A 22,089-nucleotide genomic window follows, 5' to 3' on the forward strand; every position below is an offset into this window, starting at 1 on the left:
TATTAATTTCTGGTTTTTCTGGAAGACCAATTATTCTCAAATTGTCTCTTCTAGACCGGTTTTCTTGGTCTGTCACTCTCTCATTGAGATATTTCATGTTTCCTTCTATTTTTTCAGTCTTTTGGCTTTGTTTTATTTGTTCTTGTTGTCTTGAGAGATCATTAGTTTCTACTTGCTCAATTCTAGCCTTTAGGGATTGATTTTCGGCTATAATCTTTCGGTTTTCGGCCATAATCTTCTGGTTTTCGGCCATAATCTTCTGGTTTTCGGCCATAATCTTCTGGTATTCCTTTTCAATCTGGCTATTTCTGGTGTTTAATTTCTGAGCCTCACTTTCCAATTGCATGATTCTACCTTTTAAACAGTTATTTTCTTGCCAGATCTCTTCCATTTTCCTCAAAATCTCAGTTTTGAACTCTTCCATAGCTTGTGAGGAGTTTTCCTTATTTGAGGAGGGTCTGGATGCTTGTTTGTTCTCCTCCTCTGTTTGCTCGGTTGTCTGGATTTTCTCTGTGTAAAAGTTGTCAAGTGTTAAAGACTTCTTTTTCTTGTTGTTATTCTTTCTCTTCTGAACTTCCTGAGACTGAGTAGCCATTGTTAGCCCAGCAGCTTCTCAGATTTATCCTCGTGCTCATTGTCTGTCTGCGGTCTATTGGCTCCTGAGGTCTGAGTTCTGGTTTTTTCCAAGGTCAAGCCCCCTGGCCGACCCCCTTGCTTGATCCTCTGCCGGAGGTTCCTTTACAAGTCTCAGGGTGCTGCTTCCACAGTCGTATACCTGTCCACACTGGTTCCCCACTTAGGCTTTAGTTCCTGGCTGTGTCTGCCTCCACCCACGCCTCCGCCTTGCCTGCGCTCTCAGCCCATGCTCTGCGTCCACTCTCTGCTCCCACGCTCAGATTTCGCGTGCTTTTTTTGGCTTATTGGGGTCCTAAATCTTGCTGCTCTCAGGAACAGGCTCCGGAGCTGCCAATGACTCGATGGGTGCCCCAAACTTGCTCTATTTCTTTTTAGCTGGCTTCAGCGCTTTAGATGTTGTGTGTGGAGGGGGTGGGGGTGGGGTGGTTGCTCAGCCTGGGATTTGGTGAGAGCTGTTTCACCCCTTTATAACATGGAAATGCCTTGATTCCACATACCTTCCACGCTGTGCCCTTTTGTGGGGTTCCTCCATTTGTCTGGACTTGTTTTTATGTCCCCTTGAGGAGTTTTGTGTGTTTCGGTCAGGAGAGGTTAAGAGCTGCTTCTTACTCTGCCGCCATCTTAACCCGGAAAAAAACTATTTCTTCTACTATTAATCTGGGCAATTTATATTTTTTTTGTAAATATTCATATATATCACTTAGATTGCTGTATTTATTGCCATATAATTGAGCAAAACAGTTTTTAATGATTGCCTTGATTTCCTCTTCATTAGAGGTGAAGTCTCCCTTTTCATCTTTGATACTGATAATTTGGTTTTCTTCTTTCCTTTTTTAAATTAGATTAACCAATACTTTGTCTATTTTATCTGTTTTTTCAAAATACCTGCTTCTAGTCTTATGTATTAAGTCAATAGTTCTTTTACTTTTACTTTTATTGATTTCTCCTTTAATTGTTATAATTTCTAATTTATTATTTAACTGGGGATTTTTACTTTATTCACTTTCTAGTTTTTTTATTTGCATGCCCAGTTCATTGATCTTTGCCCTCCCTAATTTGTTAATTTATGCACCCAAGGATATAAATTTCCCCTGAGTGCTGCTTTAGCTGCATTCCACAGATTTTGGTAGGATGTCTCATCATTGTAATTCTCTTCTATGAAATTATTGATTGTTTCTATGCTTTGTTCTTTAACTAACTGATTTTGGAGAATCATATTATTTAATTTCCAATTAGTTTTTGATTTGCCTGTCTGGGTACCCTTACTAATTATTATTTTTATTGCATTATGGTCTGAGAAGGTTACATTTATTATTTCTGCTCTTTTGCATTTATTTGCCATGTTTCTATGCCTTAGCACTGTAAGGAATAAAATTTAGGTATTTATAGATATATATTAAAAATATGTGGCCACCAGGAATCAACAATTTAGGTTGATTCCGTAATTAAATCAGACCCAAGTCAGCATCGGGTTGAAGAGTTTATTTACAATCGGTAGGTAAAAGTAGGAATAAAGAGAAAAGTAGAGGCTAGTCCAGGCCTGGACTAAGAGAGAAGAAGGTTATAAAGCTTAATAATGAAGCTGTAAGCCACAGGGCCCAACAGCCAGATAGGCAGAGTTTAGAATTGGCCCAGCTAGGCCAAGGAAGTCAGCCTAACTTACCCACATGACAATATAGAGCGTAATCTGTCTGTGGTCTCAGGAGATGCTTCTTCTTCCAGTTTGAGACGGCAACTGCCCCCACAGAAAGTTCACTCACTTACTTAAAGAGATAGTGTCTTTCATCACTTCTTGTGGTCCACTCTAATTCAAATGGACAAATGGCAGTTTCTACATTGATTTGGACTGCCCAAAGGGCAGTCCCTTATTCTTGATTTGTTACTTATTGTCACGTGTGGGTAACTCGTCTCCCCTCCCCACTAAGGGAGGTGAGAGTGACATCATTAGCACGCCTGGGTTGAGTAGATTTTTGACTATTAATGGGATCGAGCTAATTCTATTTACACAGCACATGGTCAGTCTTTGTGAACGTACTATGTGCAGCTGAAAAGAAGTTGTCTTTTTGTCCCTATTTATTTTTCTCCACATATCTATTAACTCTAACTTTTCTAGGATTTCATTCACTTCTCTTATCTCTTTTTAATTTATTTTTTGGTTTGCTTTATCTAGAACTGATAGAGGAAGATTTAGATCTCCCACTAGTATAGTTTTACTATCTGTTTCCTCCTTGAGCTCTGCCAGTTTCTCCTTTAGAAATTTAGATGCTATACCATTTGGTGCATACATGTTGAGTACTGCTATTTCTTCCATTGTTTATACTGCCTTTTATCAGGATGTAATTACCTTCCCTATCTCTTTTAACCAGATCTATTTTTACTTTGGCTTTGCCAAAAACCATGATTGCAACTCCTGCTTTCTTTTTGCTCCATCCTTTTATTTTTACTCTACCTATGTCTGCCTGTCTCATGTGTGTTTCTTATAGACAACATATGGTAGGATTTGGGTTTCTAATTCACTCTGCTCTTTGCTTCTGTTTTATGGGCAAGTTCATCCTATTCACATTCAGAGTTATAATTATCAACTGTGCATTCCCAGACATTTTGATTCCCTCTCCTAGTTCTGCCCCTTCTTCTTACACTATTTCCTTTTAAACCAGTGGTTTGTTTTAAATCAGTTCCCCTTAAACCCTCCCTTAGTTTACTTCCCTTTCTACCCCCTCCCTTTTTGTTCCCCTCTTATTATTTTTAAGGCCTAATGAATTCCCTCCCCCTTTCTTCCCCTCCCTATTTGAACTCCTCCCCACCCTCTTACCCCCTTGGTTTATCCCTTCTGACTTTCTCCATAGGGTAAGATAGAATTCAATATCCCAGTGGATCTAGCTACTCTTCCCTCACAAGATTAATTCCACTGAGAGTGAGGTTTAAGTATTTCCTATTAACACTCTCTTCCTCTCCTTCTTATAATAGTAAGTATTCATCCCCTCCCCTTCCCATGTCCTCTTTGTGTGGTATAGATTATCCTATTTCCTATTTTTCTTATTCCTTCAATTTTCTCTTGGTGTCATCTTCTTCCCCCCCCCTTTTTTCCCCATAGACCATTTAATACTCCAACCTCTCCCTATGAATAATTCTTCTAATTACTAAACTTTTTGAGAATTATACATAAAATTTCTTCATATAGGAATACAAATAATTTGATCTTATTGAAGCCTTAAAGACATACATTTAAAAATAAGAGTTTTCTTTCTTTCCCCTCTCTTTCTTATTTGCCTTTTCATGTTTCTCTTGATTTTTGTGGTTGGATATCAAACTTTCCGTTTAGTTCTGGTCTCTTCTTTACAAATACTTGGAAATCTTCTATGTTGTTGAATGCCCATCCTTTCCCCTGGAAGTATATAGTCAGTTTTTATGGGTAGGTAATCCTTGGTTGTAGACCCAATTCTCTTGCCTTTCTAAATATCATATTCCAAGCCTTGTGGTCTTTTAGCATGGAGGCTGCCAGATCCTGTGTAATCCTTTTTTTTTTTTTAAACCCTTAACTTCGGTGTATTGTCTCATAGGTGGAAGAGTGGTAAGGGTGGGCAATGGGGGTCAAGTGACTTGCCCAGGGTCACACAGCTGGGAAGTGGCTGAGGCTGGATTTGAACCTAGGACCTCCTGTCTCTAGGCCTGACTCTCAATCCACTGAGCTACCCAGCTGCCCCCGATCCTGTGTAATCCTGATAGGTGTTCTTTGATATCTGAATTGTCTCTTTCTGGCTTCTTGTAATATTTTTTTCCTTAACTTAGAAACTCTTGAATTTGGCAATTATATTACAGGGACATGACTATTGAGGGTTTAGTGTAGTGTGTGATCTATGGATCCTTTTAATGTCTATTTTGCCCTCTTGTTGAAGAACATCAGGGCAGTTTTCTTGGATAATTTCTTGTAATATGGTGTCCAAATTTCTATTAATTTCTAATTTTTCAGGAAGACCAAGGATTCTCAAATTGTCTATTCTAGATGTGTTTTCTTGATCTGTCATTCTCTCAGTGAGGTATTTCATGTTTCCTTCTACTTTGTCATTCTTTTGACTTTGCTTTATTAGTACTTGCTGTGCAAGATCATTGGCTTCTACTTGCCCGATTCTGGTCTTTAAAGACTGGTTTTCTACTATAATCTTTTGGTTTTCCTTTTTGATTTGATCTATCCTGTTTTTCATGGTTTCCTGCTGTTTAATTTGGTTCTCCAATTTGCTTATCATTTCATTTGATTTTTGGGGCATCTTTCTCCAATTGGGAGTTTCTATCTTTTAAAATGTTAATTTCCTTTTGAGCTATTTCCCACTTTTCTTGCCATATCTCTTCCATCTTTCTAATGATCTCAGATTTGAACTCTTCAAGAGCTTGTGACCAATTTTCATTTTGGGGGGAAAGTTTGGATGTGTTTATTTGTTTGTTCTCCTCTGCTGTCTGCTCTGTTGTCTAGATTTTTCCTGTGTAAAAGTTATCAAGTGTTAATGCTTTCCTCTTGTTCTTTCTCTTGGTTAGTTCTTGGGCATTGCTTGCCATTATTATGTTATGTTATATAATATAATATTATTAGTCAGAAGTCTGAGTGAGGCGGGCAGGCTCTCTATGTATAGAGCTGTGGAGCAGTTTTTGCCTGAGGCTACTTTACAAGCCACAGCATAGTGGCACCCCTCTCAGCTATATCCTTGCGCCCAAGGTCTGCGCTCTTTAGGCTCCTGGGGTCTCAAGTCTAGCTGTTCTCAGGTTCAAGCCTCTTAATGGTCCCAGTAAGCTGCCAGGAATCCAGGTATTGCCCCACGCTTTCTCCTCTCCCCAAGGCTCCTTTTTACAAGTCTCAGAACACACTGCTTCCACTGTCTTTCACCCCACCACTCTAGGTCTGTGCCCAAGGTCCGTGCTCAAAGTTTGAGTTCTTTAGCCTCTTGGGGGTCTTAAGTCTTGCTGCTCTAAGAAGTAAGCCCTTGGTGGTCCCAGTTAGCTGCCAAGAACTTAGTGAATACCCCATGCTTGTTCTAACTCTTGTGCACTGGCACTGTAGATGGGGTGGGAGAGGGTTGATTGGCTAGCGTTTAGTTGGGAGCTATTTCAGCCCTTTATAGCGTGAAAATACCCAAATCCCCCGTACCTTCAATGCTGTGCCCTATTGTGGGGTCCCTTCATTCATCTGGATTTGATTTTTGTGTCCTTTTGAGGTATCATGTGTATGGGTCAGTTAGGAGAGTTAAGCACCCTGCTTCTTCTCTGCAGCCATCTTAACCAGGAAGTCATATCAATTTTTAATGGATCTTGGATAGATCTTATATCAGAAATTTGATGTAAAGATTTTTTCCCCAGTCCACTGTTTCTCCTTCTTTCAAGATTATGTTGATTTGTTATGTAAAGCTTAGAACATCTTTCCCAAGCCCTATCAGGATTAAAAATTCCTTTCTAACATTTAATATTCAGGTCTCAATTCTGGCAGATTGCCACCCTTCAGGGAAAAGGCATAGTTATATTTCTCATGCCTCAGTTCTTAAAAGTGTCTGTTCTTTTGTGTTTTCTATTTCTAACAAATTTTTAAAATTTGTAATCATGGCTACATTTTCTTTGATATCAAACTGCCAATATCATTTGGTACATTTGGTAGGCCATTAAAAATAATTATAAACTGATCAAGAAGAGTCAAAATATGAGTTATAGCTTGAATATGTTATGCATTGTGTTATGGTTCTGTTTGGAGCTGGCTTTAAATTTCTTACTACTTACCCTTTTAGGTCCTATAATGTGAATAATCTGACAGATGACTTGAAGGGATTATACCAGATTGCTGGAGCTGAAGGAAAAGGAATCACTTTTATCTTTACTGACAATGAAATAAAAGATGAGGCATTTCTGGAATATCTTAACAACTTGCTATCTTCAGGAGAGGTATAATCTTGAAGTAGTAAACAAATACCTTTTCTATTTAAAAAATAATATTTGAAATGGAAAATAGTTTTTTAAAGATATGATTCCTTAGCCCTACTTCTTAATTCTGATGCAATACTAGAGTAAATCTAACAAATTTGCATTTTTGCCACTGAAAAATGAGAAATCACGTTTATGTGAACTTTCTGCTATATGAATGCAGTGTTCTTCATGGTCCATTCCCATATCTAACTTCCTCTACTTTCTTTGGGTCCATCTCTCAGATGACCCTTGAATACTATTTCCTAATATGATTTTGTTATTCATTTGACTCTACACTTTTAAGTGGAGCGTGTAAAATATCAGCATCTATTATCTCCTATTCCAAAAAATATTATATTTGAGAACAAAAAAATGTAATAGTATTAGATTCATATTTGCTTGCTGGCAGAATTTTTAGAGCTAAATTTTAAACAGATACTTTTTAGCTTGGGTTCAGTGTTAGAAAAAGTATTTCCTTGGGTGTTTTCCACAACAAAATACTGTATAGAAGAGCCTTGTTAAAAGGTTGTTGTTGTGGAATAGAGTGAATAGGTCTGCCTTAATTAGAAGTAACATATATTTAATTACATTGATTGGGCTATGTTTTAGTGTAAGGCCATGTTGGCAAAGTCAGGGCACACATGCCCACACCTGCCAGAGGTGGTGGCTCTCCTCCCCTTCTCCACTGCACGTTTGATTACATTTTTCACATGCCTCACCCTTTTGCCCAGCAACCAATGGGAGCACTTCCTCTATCCCCTATCTGGGGTAAGGTGGGAGAGTGGGAGGGTATGGGGTAGGTATGTGGAGGAGTGGGGCAGATAAGAGCTCATGGGTGGCTTGAGGGTGCAGTTTGGGCCCCGCAGTCGCTAAAAGGTTTTCCTATCACTGGCCAAGGTTTTAAAAATAGAAGAGTTAGGTAGATTATCTTAGTCACTGCCATTTTAATTAACTAGAGAGAATAAAGTCTTTGAAGACTTAGTAGAAAGTCGTGTAGCAGAGATTGAATATGATCCATAGGCCCAGTACTCAGTTGTGGAGATAAATGGTAAGAAAGATCTCAGAGGTAAATACTATGTAAAGAGAGACTATGCAAGACTTTGGCAGTGTATTGGATTTGAGGGAATTTTTTTAATGTTGAGTATTTCCTTGTAATTTCCTTAAAGATCTCTAATTTATTTGCTCGGGATGAGTTAGATGAGATTACCCAAGGACTAATATCAGTGATGAAAAGGGAAATCCCTCGTCACCCTCCTACCTTTGATAATCTTTATGAATATTTCATAACAAGATCACGGAAGAATTTGCATGTTGTTCTCTGCTTTTCTCCGGTGAGTTTTTCTTTTATGTAGCTACATGTTTCCACATATAATATATGTAGTTAAAACATAAACATGTGTAAATGTAAAAATAATAATAATCTCTCTAGCAAGATAATTATGTAAGCTTATATTTTTAAACTTGAGATAAAGGGAGAAAACTTCACTAAATTACTTGGTTTTTATCTCACCAAAATTTTGTGTTCTATAATTTATAATTCAGGAAGCAGATAATGAGAGAATAGTAGTACACTGTATTTTGGATAGATGACTATCTTTAGAATAAAAATCTCAGATACTTTTTAACTGTGATCATGGGCAATTTACTTAAACTTAGTTTACAGTTTAGATTGTAAATTAGGATATCTTACTGACCTATTGTCCAATGAATACTTCTGAGTCTTTGTAGAATTTATATCTACCTCTTATCCTCTATTAGTGTTTATACTCAAAGACTCTCTTCTCTCTCTAAATTCCCTGTCTTGGTGATCACATCATAAGTTTGGTTATCATTTCTATGTGAATTTTTTCCAAATTTACATACCTCATCATTTCAAGAATTGCCTGTATCCTATTTTCTAGCCCCACACCTCCAACTATTTGCAGGACAGATCTACTTGGCATCTCAAACTCAGAATGTCTAAAATAGTACTTAATTATCTTTCCCCTATTATTTTCCTTCTAGTTTCTCTATTTTAATAGAGGGTGCTGCAATTTAATTTTTTAAATTTTACTTTCATTTTCAAATTTTCTCTCTTTCTCCCCACTCCCTCACCTACCCATTGAGAAGACAAGAAATACAATATCCATTATATATAGAAAGTCATGTCAAACATGGTTATACTTTAGCCATATTGTGCAGGAAGAGGAAAGAAAGACAGGAAGGCAAAAAAGAAGGAAGGAAGTCTGCACATAAGAGTCTTATCAGTTTTTTCTCTGAAGGTAGATAGCATTTTTTCATCATGAGCCCTTTGGAATTGTTTTAGATCATGGTATTGATCAGAGAAACTAAGTCTTTCATAGTTGATTATCAGTAGTGTTTTTGTTACTCTGTACAATGTTCTCCTCACTGAACTTTGCATCTATTAATAGAAACCTTATATTTTTCTGAAACCACCACCTTTATCATTTTTACAGGACAACAATATTCCATCATATTAACATGAAACATGATTTATTTATAGTCATTCTCCATTGATGGGTATCCCCTCAGTTTCCAATTCTTTGCCACCTAAAAAAGAGCTGCTGGTATTGTCAGATTAAAGGGTATGCATGGTTTTATTGCCCTTTGATCCTAGTTCCAAATTGTTCTCTAAAATGAGAACAGTTCACAACTCCATTAATAGTTCATTAGTGTCTCTTTTTTTCCACATCTCCTCCAGCCTTTGTCATTTTCCTTTTCTGTCATTTTAATCAATTCAATAGATTTAAGGTAGTACTTGTATTTGTATTTCTCTAACAATGATTTAGAGCATTTTTTCACATGACTATTGATAGCTTTCATTTCTTCTGTGTTATAAAGAAAGAGAGTCCTTAAAGGAGATATGGATACCAATGAGGTGGATGTATCTCTGTATTCTCCCTAGGTGCTGGTGATGGGGGAACACCAACCCCAATCACCCTTGCTAGTTGTTATAATTTCCCCTTTCAATAACAGTTGCCCAGGGATGGACCCTGAAAGATTAAGTGGATAGGTAACCCTTTCGGGTCCAACCTAGGGTTGGATCAGTTATTAATATTGGGCTCTGATTAGCCTTGGATCATGTTTATCTGACTGCATTTGCTCCCTCCCCTAGGGTCGTGATATTAAGACCACTCAGGAAGGTACTTATTGAACACTCTTTATCTATGATCTAAATCAGGGAAAGGATAATCAGGATAAGGATTGGGGACTGGAGACCCTGTCAATCTAATATCTATAATCTATAATCACTCAGGGCTGGAAGCTGTTGTCTTAGTAGAAGCTAGAGCTTTTGTTCTTCACAACCTCCCTGGCTCAGCCTGGCCAATGCCAAACCAGAGAGTGACTGCCCTTGATGCAGCTGTGTTGGTGATTTCCTCTCAGCTTTCTTATTATCAGTGTTTGGTGATGTATTAGCTCTCACAGCCTTTAGGAAATATATAGATCCTACCCACCCTCTGCTTCTTCAAACCTCCTTTCCTCCCATCGCCACCCAGGGACCAAGAGACCTAAAGAGCTAGGAAGATTCAGAGACTTAAAGATCTAAAGACCAAAAGACCAAAAGCCAAAGACCTCCTCCAGGTGGCTGTGTCATTTTTGATTGAAATTTTGGTGCAGTTTGGCATAGCCAGACAAAGAACCTAGGCAAAAGGGAAAGAGAAAATTGAAATAACAAAGGGAAAGATGGGATTGGCTAGAGCAGGGGTCAGCAACCTTTTTGGCCGTGAGAGCCATAAATGCCACATTTTTTAAAATGTAATTTCGTGAGAGCCGTACAGTGCTCTCAGTGTGCGCTCCTGTAACAGTGCGCGCTCCTGTAACAGTGCCTGAAAAAAAATCGACTTTATGGCTCCTGCAGAAAGAGCCATACGTTGCTGACCCCTGAGCTAGAGCAACCTTCATCCTAACCACTATCTCCATGTTTATATATTCCTTTACTGAGGGAGTGATTATACTATGGTTTTACATGATTCCTGATTATTTTATGAAGATATTAACAATATATGACACATACAAATACCTTACACTGACAATGGCAGAGTTTATATCCTACTTACCAGCCATAGTAGTGATATTAGTAACAATAATTCAAGGATTCATGGCACTGAGAAAGCTAACCCAACTATTCTTTGGCAAAGGCAAGAACAATAATGGGGATATGGTCACGTTAATGAAGGAAAAGCTTAAATTGGTGATTGAAATTAACAACAAAATTAAACAAGGCCAGGCTCTAGACAATCATACAATTATGCAACCGGAAATCATTGAAAACACCGATAGGCCAAAGGCAAAAGAACTCTAAGACTAACATGGTAGAGTCTGCAACTCAAACTGAACAAGATTTAAATGAGACTACACAGACAGAGAATGGAGCAATGGCACCTGCCACCGTGTCCTTGTTCCCAGTCATCGATCAAACACAGTTTAGAGAAGATGGGGAAGTCGTAAACATGAAAACCTACAAAGCATTCATGGCACAAGACCTAGAGGTGTTAAAGAGGAGGTTCCCCAAATTTTTCCTTTCCCCCTACAAAGCAGCAAAAGAATTGAAACGTACTTTTAGTCTTTTTAATCCATCATATTCTGACGTTGAATTTATACTTGATGAATTTTTTACACAAAGTGAAAAGGCTAAATTTATTGAGGAAACAAGATCTAACAGGGATTTGACTGACTGGCCACATGATCATGCAGGAATAGACATGAGTTCACCAGCAAACATGAGGGCACTGATTAAATGTAGAGCAGACCTACTAGAGGTGGTAAAGATACATGGGAAAAGACCAAATGGGTGGAACAAATATGAAAGGATGAGGCAAGCTAAGGGCGAACACCCAAGTTTGTTCCTGGATAGGCTAGTAGAAAACTCAGAAAAGCTCCTGGGATTCAATAGAGACCAGGCAGAAGAAGCTTTACCCCATATCAAGAGACAATTTATCAAGGGAACTAGTATACCAATCCAAGTTTACTTTAGGCAGAGTTGCCCACAATGGGAGGAACTATCTTTAGAGGACATAAGGAAATATGCCACATATATATACATATATATATGAATCAAAACAAAAGGAACAACAGATTAGGCATGAGCTGGACTCAGAAAAAGACAGAACCATTCAAGAATTGAAAAGACAGCTAAAGGAAACAAAAAAAGAACGGGACAGAGAAGAGTTTAGGAATTATGCTTTGCAAATCACTAAAAATCGAGAATATAAGCCAAAAAACACCTATGATAATTAGAAGAAATCAAATAATTCAATTCCCCGGTGTTATCTGTGCTGGAAGACAGGTCACCGAATTAAACAATGTAGATTTAGGAAACAGATTGATTTTACTAAGGATAGAACTGATAATTACAAAAAAACCTACATTAATAGCAAATGGACAGGCAAACCTCAAAACTCACAGGCTTGCTGCCAACATGATTGTAAAAACTCAGATAAACCATCCCTAGATGAAATGGAAAAATATTTGAAGATGGGGGAAAGACCTAGGAATATAGCATGAAGTTTAACCTGTAATACATACCAATCAAGGAAAAATGCAGATAGAGAGAGCAGGCAGCTCAAAGGGAAAAATGGGGCTCAGATATTATTGGTAGACATTAATGAGGGAAATAAATACACCACACTAGAGAAAAGACAGAAGTCTACTGCTGAGTTAGAGATGGAACATGAATTGAGAGAGTTGCATAGACATATTTATGGGGACAATTCTTCTCTTGTAGAAAGCACTGAATTTTCACAGACTTCAAAGGAAGAAGTGGAAGAAATTGACAAAAGCCTAGTTACAAGTGATTTATACTTTGAACCAGGCAGTCATAGTAACATTGTTGCAAATAGCCAATCAAAAGCTATGTTGGACAATGTGAGAAGTCCAGGGGGAAAACTTGGTAACATTGCCAAGGCAGGGAGAAGTGCTTTGCCAGGGAGAAAGAAGTAACTTTACTAAGATTGACCCCTGATACCAAAATGGACAATGAGAGAGAAACACTGTTTCAGACTCAAACCTCTAGCTCAGAGAGCAGTATAACAACAGCAAGAAGGATACATTTCTGCTTAAAACCCTACGCTGAAAGTTTCAAGCCTAGAGATAATGTATCAAGTCCCTTAGTTTCTAAGTGGCCAGCAAGAGAAAAACCAGCTGACAGTTTGAAACCAAGGCTGACAGGGACAGGCTTGTTAACAGACATCTATAACTTCAAAACCTCAAGTCCTGGTGAAAGGGAAGGAAAAATAGACCTAATTCTTTCCCTGGAATGAAACTTACAAAGCCCTGGGTGGGGAGAGAAACTGATAGATCTCAAACAATAGTCCAAGAGAAACCATTTTCCATTCTAGGCACAGAAACCCAACAGCAAGGCAGAATCGGACATCCAACAGGAAGTGCACATGGGGGCATCCATTTTACCAGAAGTAGATTCATCACCAGGCTAATAATGTATATCTCCTAATAGAGAAGCATTAGATTCTGAAACCATTACTACACTGCCATTAAAAGAAGACAGACAGATATTACCTTTGAATAACAACAGCACTAATGAACCATTAATCACAATTCAAATCAATGATGAGTATATAAATGGGATAATTGATACTGGGGCAGATATAAGTTGCTTAAAGAATCTCCCTAGAAATTGTGAGATGCTTGGATCAGTTATAGTCAAAGGAGCATCAGGCATACCCCAAACTGCACCAAAATTTCAACCAAAAATGGTGAAGTTGGGTCTCATAGAATTCGACCATCAATTCTTGTTTTTACCATTGTGCCCAAACAATATCATAGGCAGAGATATCCTATGTAAATTAGCCGCAACAATCTATTGTGAGCCAAATGGTGAAATATACTTGCATCTCCCTAAAAGGTCATTGAAACATCATCCCAACCTGTGCTTAGATAGGATAGCAGAAGATCACACAATCTTAGTACTGGATCAAAATAACATCTGTAAGATTCCAGATACACTACCCATAGGGGTCTGGGCTAGTACCTGGTCACACGTGGGTAGGATCCTATCTGCTAAGCCAGTTAAGATTAAGGTGAAATGAGGAATGTCACCACCTAGGATTCCTCAATTTAAATTAAACAAAGAGGCAGTGGCAGGAATAAGACCGATAATTCAAAGCCTATTAGATCAAGGCATACTAATATATGGATTTTCAGAATTTAAGACTCCTATCTTGCCAATAAAAAAGGCAAAGTTAGATGCTGATGGTAACACCCAGTTGAGAATGGTACAAGATCTTGGGGCAATAAACTCATATGTGGAACAAATCCATGCAGTTATTCCAAGTCCATCATAAATGATTGCATAAATTATACCCAATTCAAAATGGTACCCTGTTATAGATCTCTCTAGGGAAAGCCAAAAATTATTTGCTTTTACGTGGGAAAATAAAACCCTCCTATGGAAGTGTCTTCCATAGGGTTTCATAAATAGTGGATCTATATTCTGCCAAATATTACAAAAAGATCTTGAATCCATATCATTCACTGCTAGCAAATTGGTGCATTATGTAGATGACATCCTGCTAATGTCACCAACAGGAGATATCTGTCAGAGAGACAGCATTCATCTCGTAAAAGAACTATATAGGAGAAGACATAAAATATCCAAAAATAAAGTCCAGTGGGTAAAAGATAAAATCGAGTTTGGGGGATTCACATTGCAGGGTGGAACTAGGAGCATATCCAAAAAGTGAATCAGAGGGCCCACGGTCAGAGATCCACAGGTCAATGCTCCAAGATCAGATCAATGTCCAAGGCCAAGGGTCAAAACCAAAGGGTCCTTGTCAGATGGATGTCAGGGTATTTATATCTTCTGGCCAATTGCCTTTCCTCTTGTCCTCACCACATCTGGGAACATTCCGATGTCTCCAACTGTCTTCACCTGTCAATCAAGGTGAGACTCACAACTCCCAGAGTTTGAATATGACAGTTGTTAGGGGTCTTTATACTCCCAGGCCAACCGACTTTGCCCCTGGCTCACAACATCTGGGAACATTCCAATCTCTCCAACTGCCTCCCTTGTCAATCAAGGTGACTCCAACATTTCTCAGGATTTGAATATAACATCTGCAAACTTCCTATCTATATCCTTTGACCATTCATTAACTGAAGAATGGATTTTAGTTTCATAAATTTGACTCAGTTCCCTATATATTTGAGAAATTATACGTTAATCAGAGAAATTCCATTTCCCCCCATTTCCTGTTTTCCTTCTGATTTTGGCTACATTGAACTTGCTTGTGCAAAACCTTGTCAACTATATGTAATCAGTATTATCCCCTTTACTTCAGTGATCCTCTCTAATCTTTTGTTTTGTCACAAACTCTTCCTTACCCATAGATCTGAGAGGTAATGTTTCCCACATACCCCTAATTTCCTCATAATATCATCTGTTATGTCTCATTTATGTACCCACTTTGAACTTATCTTAGAATACAGTGTACAGTGTGATTTTATATCTAGTTTCTGCTTTCCAGTTTTCCTAGTAGTTCTTGTCAGATAATTAATTCTTGCCTATTCGAATACCTAAGATTTTGGTGTTTATCAAATACAAGGTTGCTGTGGCTATTACCTTCTACATATTATGAACCTTATTGATACCACCATTCTTCTAGTAACTCAGGTTCACAAACTGGGATTCATTCTCTCTCAGTCCCCATATCCACTAAGTTGCCAAATCATCACAACTCTACTCCCTTACATTCACTTCACTCCTTTCCCATACACCAGAATAAAGTCAAAATGGATAGTTGATCTAGAAATAAAGGGTGACACCATAAACAAATTATAAGAACATGGAAAAGTTTACTTGCCAGACTTGTGGGTAAGGGAAGAATCTATGACCAAACAAGACATAGAGAACATTACAAAATATGAATTAGATAATTTTGATCACATTAAGTTAAAATGCTTTTGTACAAATAAAACCTATGCAAGCAATTAGAAGGGAAACAACAAATTTGGGGGAGAAAGTTATAGCAAGTGTATGACAAAAGCCTCATTTCTCAAATATATAGAGAATTAAGTCAAATTTATAAGAATACAAAGCATTCTTCAATCAAAAAATGGTCAGAGAATATGAACAGGTAGTAATCAGTGGAAGAAATTAAAGCTATCCATAGTAATGTAAAAAATGCTCCAAAATACAATTGATTAGAGAAATGCAAATTAAAACAATTTTGAGATATCACCTCATATCTATCAGACTGACTAACATTACCAAAAAGGAAAATGATAAATGATGGAGGGGATATGGGAAAACTGGGACACTAAATACACTTTTGGTGGAACTAGGAACTGATATAGCCATTCAGGAGAGCAATATGGAACCAGGCTTAAAGGGCCACAAAAATATGCATAGCCCATGACCCAGAAATTCCACTACTGAGTCTATATCCCAGAGTGATCAGAGATGAGGGGAAAGGACCTACCTCTGTACCAAAATATTTTTAGCAGCTCTTTTATAGTGGCAAAGAATTGGAAACTGAGGGGTTGTTCATCACTTGAAGAATAGATAAACAAGTTGTGGTATATAGTTGTAATGGAATATTATTGTGTCATAAGAAACAATAAACAGGGTAAACAAGTTTCAGAAAAACCTAGACTTATATGAATTGATGCAAGATGAAGTGAGCAGAACTAGAACAGTACAGTAACAGAATTATGTTGTGAGGAAGATAAGTTAGCAATAGTGTTGGACCTAGCAGGAAGGGTCGGAGGATTCCAAGATGGAATGAAGGAGCAGGAAGTAGGGCTTGTGCTCTGAGAGAGACTCCATTAGTGGTTGGCACAAACTGTTGCTAGCCCTGGGAGATCTCAGAGTTAAGGAAACCCTGCATCCAGATTCCCTGGGATCCTGAGTGGTGGAGGCTTTGAGCAAGTGGACAAGACCTACAGAGTTGCACCAAGTGGAGAAAGGGTTTGGGATCTGGTGGACAGCATCTCAAGCACACTCTCTCTCTACCTGAGTTCCTTGGACCACCTTGGCTCTTGGCATCTTGTGATCATCCTTGGATAACCATGAGCCCCAAAGCCACCCTCAGGCCCTTTAGCTGTGCTGGCCAAACCTGGCTGGAACCAGGTTTGAAGCAGCCTTCCCAGTGACTCCAATACTGCTCCTTTGGGCCCTGCCTGGCTTAGGTCAATTATATTAGAGTAGTCAAGTCCTCCCCTTGCCCCAGTGGTTTGCCCTTTCGGTTTACAAGTGCAGAATTCCCTATCCCATCCTTTTTTAGTTACTCACAATTAAAAAGTATAAACTTTTACCTTGCCTGCTGGTTCCATAGACCCTGGCCCAATGGTGAGCAGGGTGACTTTTGGGGTCAACTGCCATTCCTGTGCCAGTAAAAATAGAGAACCCTGGTCCTGTCTCTCCTTCAACCCAGTGTGTGTACCCGCAAACCATTTAGGTCACATTTTAACATCCCTGGTGCCCCATCTTTTACAATTATTATGCAATGAACAATTTTGAAGGACTAAATAAACTATTATCAGCAAAGCAAATCTCCAAGATAACCACAAGGGGCTCATGATGAAAATGCTATCCACAGACAAAGAAAGAACTATTGGAATCTGAGTGCATACCATTGTCCACTATATTTCCTTCATGGCATTCCTATTGTATGTGTGATGTGAAAGTACAGGTGTAACCTATATCAGTCTATTCACCACCTCAGGGGAATGTATATGTGGCAGGGGAATGACTGGTGGAGGAGGAGGTAAGGAGGGAGAAAATCTGAATTCTAAAATGTCAAAAAACGGTTGTCAGATATTTTTACACATAACTAAAATAAATTCAAAACTGGGGAGAAGTAAAAGTAAAAACTTAAAAACAAAAATAAAAATGCAGTACCTAGAATATCAGTAAGATTCCAAGTACACTAAGAGAATGTAATAGAATCCTCACTTTTATTTGGATAATATACTTCTACTGATGTAGCTTGAGGATGTAATTGCTTCATTGGGCAGCCACGTCATATTGCTGCAGGACTAGATGTTAAGAGAATGTTCTTAATAAACTAGCTGTAACATTATTTTATTATTGTAATTGTTATTAATAGGTTGGTGAGAAGTTTCGTGCACGTTCTTTGAAATTCCCTGGCCTCATATCAGGTTGTACTATGGATTGGTTCAGTCGCTGGCCTAGGGAGGCTTTGGTTGCTGTAGCCTCCTATTTCCTTTTGGATTATAATATTGTCTGTTCTCATGAAACTAAAAAACAAGTTGTAGAAACAATGGGCCTCTTTCATGACATGGTTTCAGAAGGCTGTGAAAGTTACTTCCAAAGGTAATGTTTATGCAAATATGATGGTTAACAGAATTATGAAAAAATATGTTACCTTTTCAAACACAGGTCAAAAATATTTTAATGGTACTCAATGTCATACAACTTAATAGAAATTCTGACATTTCCTGCAGAATAAATTTTTCCTCAGTGATAAGTAATGCATTTTTACAGAAAAAAATTAGAAAATCATTTGTTAATTTTTTAGAAATATAATTTTTTTGTTGGTGGTGATATCCTTTTCCTATGAATCTTTATAGTTTCAATATGGCTAAGGACCTCATAAGTCAGAAATATTTTTAATGTCTCTAGACCGCCAAGAGGGCCTGGAACTACTTAGTACAAAATTCCCTCTTTTACTAGAGAAATGACTCAAAGGTGTATTCTGCTGCCATTGGATCAGTGGTATCCCCACAAAGGAAAAAACAAACAAACATTTTTTTCACCATGGAAATAGTAATGGGTTCTCCTTATCTGTTTAGGCAGATGATATTTGTCCCAACCAAATACTTGAAACTTGTAATCCCAGGAAGCTTAGCACTCTTCCTGCTATGTATCCTTTCAAAGGAGGAGAAGAGAAGCAAGCAGTGGCCAGTGGATGAGCTCTATCTACAACTACATTGTTTTCTTATGGGACAAAGCAGGGTTCTTGAACTTTTTGGACTCAGGGGCCCCTTTACACTCTTAAAAATGATTGAGAACTTCCTCAAAAAGCTTTTCATAATGTTTATTGTATCTAGATATTTATCATTATTAAAAATGTTCTAGTAGTATTATAAAAAAAGTTTTGACCTCAAGAATCCTGAATCACATTTTGATGATCTCTTGGCCTAAAGAATTATTGAGGGCCAGTGCTAATAATCTTCCAGAAATGAAAAAAACCTAAAAACAAGAAATAATAAAAAATAAATTGTTCAAGGAGGCAAGACTATCAATTTAGGTATTCAGTGTATCTTCACTCTTACAATGCTGAGTAGAATAAAATGAATGGTAATGATGACGATGATGATGTATCAGAATATGGAAAGTTCATACTGAAGTGGTAGATGTAAAGACAATTTCATGTATTTTACTTTATAGGTATAGGCGAAGAGCACATGTGACTCCCAAATCTTATCTCTCCTTTGTAAATGGCTATAAAAATATCTATGCAGAAAAATTGAAATACATTAATGATCAAGCTGAACGAATGAATATAGGTAAGATGACTAGCGTTTATTTATAGAAAAGTACATACACTTTGGGTGACATTGCGGGTGATCATATCCTTGTGTATCAGAACAGGATTCATATTCTAAATGGGTTGATTTGAGGGACACTCTTAATATATGTTCTTCATTTACAAGGAAACGACTATAACTTTAACCAGAGCAGTGAGAAAGCTCAGCTTATAACACTGGCCTTCTGACTGTTGCACAAACAAGACACTCCATCTCTAGGTTTGGAGAATTTTTGGCTGCCCCCAGTGACTGTAATACTCTTCTTACTCCACTCCAACTTCTGACCTCCCTGGCTTCCTTTAAGTCCCAGCTAAACTTGCACCTTATACAAGAAGCCTTCCCCATCCCCTCTTAATTCCTTTGCCTTCCTTTGTTAATTATTTCATATTTGTCCTATATATAGTTGGTTAGTATATATTTGTTTGCATGTTGTCTCCCCCATTAGATTGTAAGCTCCTTGAGGACAAGAACTTTATTTTGCTTCTTTTTTTTCTCTAGTGCTTAGCACAGTGCCTGACACTTAGTAGATACTTAACAAATGTTAAATTAAATTGATTTGGAGCAAGGTATAGTTCTAGATCCTGCACAATAAGTCACAGTGGCATCAACATGTACCTAGGTTCTTTATGGGCAGGCTTGTGGAGTACAAGGTCTGGTAGGTTCTGCTGCACTAGGAAGACTTCAAAAAGGGTCTTCACAACAACTCTATCTGTATCCAAGCACCTACTTAGCTAAATAAAAGAAACTCATCATTAGATATATAGGCACTTGATAAGTTCATTGTCCTTGGAAACTCATCAAATAAACAAATGCATAATGACCCTTGCCATCCTACTATTAGTTGTGTGATAATTAGATTAAATCTACACTGCCCATCTTTAGATTTAATCACCAAAGGTGAAAACACCTCCATTTTGGGTGGTCTGTAACCCACGTGTGCTAGAGTAACAAATCAGAATTTACTGACTGCCTCCTGGGCAGTCCTAAGAAAAGCGTCTGTTGTGATTGGACATGTAAACTAAGAGGAGGCCACAGGAAGTGATGCAAAAGAGGCCCCTTTAAAAAGAGACCTCAGGAGGTTCCAGGTTAAGATGGCGACAGAGTAAGAAGCAGCTTTTAACCTCTCCTGACCAAAACACACAAAACTCCTCAAGGGGACATAAAAACAAGTCCAGACGAACGGAGGAACCCCACAACAGGGCACAGCGTGGAAGGTACGTGGAATCGAGACATTTCCAGGCTATAAAGGGGTGAAACAGCTCTCACTAAATCGCGAGCTGAGCAACCGCCCCACCCTCACCCCCTCCACACACAACATCTATAGTGCCGAAGCCAGCTAAAAAGAAAGAGCAAGTTTGGGGCACCCATCGAGTCATTGGCAGCTCTGGAGCCTGTTCCTGAGAGCAGCAAGATTTAGGACCCCAGTAAGCCAAAGAACGCACCCGAAATCTGAGCGCGGGAGCAGAGAGTGGACGCCAGGCGCAGAGCGCGGGCTAAGAGCACAGGCACGGGCGGAGGCGTGGGTGGAGGCAGACACAGCCAGGAACTAAAGCTCTGAAAACCTGAGTGGGGAACCAGTGCAGACGGGTATACGACTGTGGAAGCAACACCCTGAGACTTGTAAAGGAACCTCCTGCAGAGGATCAAGCAAGGGAGTCCACGAGGGGGCTTGACCTTGGAAAAAACCAGACAGACCTCAGGAGCCAATAGACCGCGGACAGACCCTGAGGGCAAGGACAAACCTGAGAAGCTGCTGGGCTAACGATGGCTACCCAGTCTCAGGAAGCTCAGAAGAGAAAGAATAACAACAAGAAAAAGAAGCCTTTAACACTCGACAACTTTTACACAGAGAAAATCCAGATAACCGAGTAAACAGAGGAGGAGAACAAACAAGCATCCAGACCCTCCTCAAATAAGGAAAACTCCTCACAAGCTATGGAAGAGTTCAAAACTGAGATTTTGAGGAAAATGGAAGAGATCTGGCAAGAAAATAACTGTTTAAAAGGTAGAATCTTGCAATTGGACACCAGAAATGACCAGATTGAAAAGGAATACCAGAAGATTATGGCCGAAAACTGAAAGATTATAGCCGAAAATCAATCCCTAAAGGCTAGAATTGAGCAAGTAGAAGCTAATGATCTCTCAAGACAACAAGAACAAATAAAACAAAGTCAAAAGACTGAAAAAATAGAAGGAAACATGAAATATCTCAATGAGAGAGTGACAGACCAAGAAAACCGGTCTAGAAGAGACAATTTGAGAATAATTGGTCTTCCAGAAAAACCAGAAATTAATAGAAACCTGGACTCCGTACTAAAAGAAATTATTCAGCAAAATTGCCCTGAAGTACTACAACAAGAGGGCAATATAGACATCGAAAGGATTCATAGAACACCCACTACATTCGATCCAGAGAAAAAAATGGTTAGAAATATTATTGCCAAATTCAAAAGCTTTCAAGCAAAAGAAAAAATCTTACAAGAAGCCAGAAAGAAACAATTCAATTATCAAGGAGCACCAATCAGGATCACACAGAATCTGGCAGCCTCCACGCTAAAAGACCACAAGGCGTGGAATACAATATTCAGAAAGGCAAGAGAGCTGGGCCTGCAACCACGGATCAACTACCCATCAAAATTGACTATATATTTCCAGGGGAAAGTATGGGCATTCAACAAAATTGAAGAATTCCAGGTATTTGCACAGAAAAGACCAGGGATAAATGGAAAGTTTGATATCAAACCACAAAAATCGAGAGAAACCTGAAAAGGTAAATAAGATACAGAGGGGAAAGAAAGAAAACTTATAATTTTTAAATTTGCCTTTTTAAGGGCCTCAGTGAGATCTAATTATATGTATTCCTATGTAGAGAAATGTTATGTATAATTCTCTGTAGTGAACTCTATTCAGTATTATAATATTCACTATTATAGTAATCAGAAGAATAATTCACAGGGTGAGGGTGGAACACTAAATAATCTAAGATGGCATGGGGGAGGGGAA

The 22,089-nt window shown here is 38.4% G+C and overlaps 1 protein-coding gene across 2 annotated transcripts in view; it reads left to right on the forward strand.

Annotated features, from left to right (window-relative positions):
• DNAH8 (dynein axonemal heavy chain 8) overlaps positions 1-22,089 on the forward strand; it is a 399,591-nt gene that overhangs the window by 271,851 nt on the left and 105,651 nt on the right. For both annotated transcript variants that reach the window (XM_044672126.1, XM_044672127.1), the window contains exons 60-63: positions 6,402-6,555; positions 7,743-7,907; positions 17,643-17,869; positions 18,947-19,065. In XM_044672126.1, coding sequence (XP_044528061.1) covers positions 6,402-6,555; positions 7,743-7,907; positions 17,643-17,869; positions 18,947-19,065 — 665 coding nt within the window. The remainder of the gene's footprint in view (positions 1-6,401; positions 6,556-7,742; positions 7,908-17,642; positions 17,870-18,946; positions 19,066-22,089) is intronic.

This window comes from Gracilinanus agilis, chromosome 4 (genome assembly GCF_016433145.1).
Source record: "Gracilinanus agilis isolate LMUSP501 chromosome 4, AgileGrace, whole genome shotgun sequence".
Classification (NCBI taxonomy): Eukaryota; Metazoa; Chordata; class Mammalia; order Didelphimorphia; family Didelphidae; genus Gracilinanus; species Gracilinanus agilis.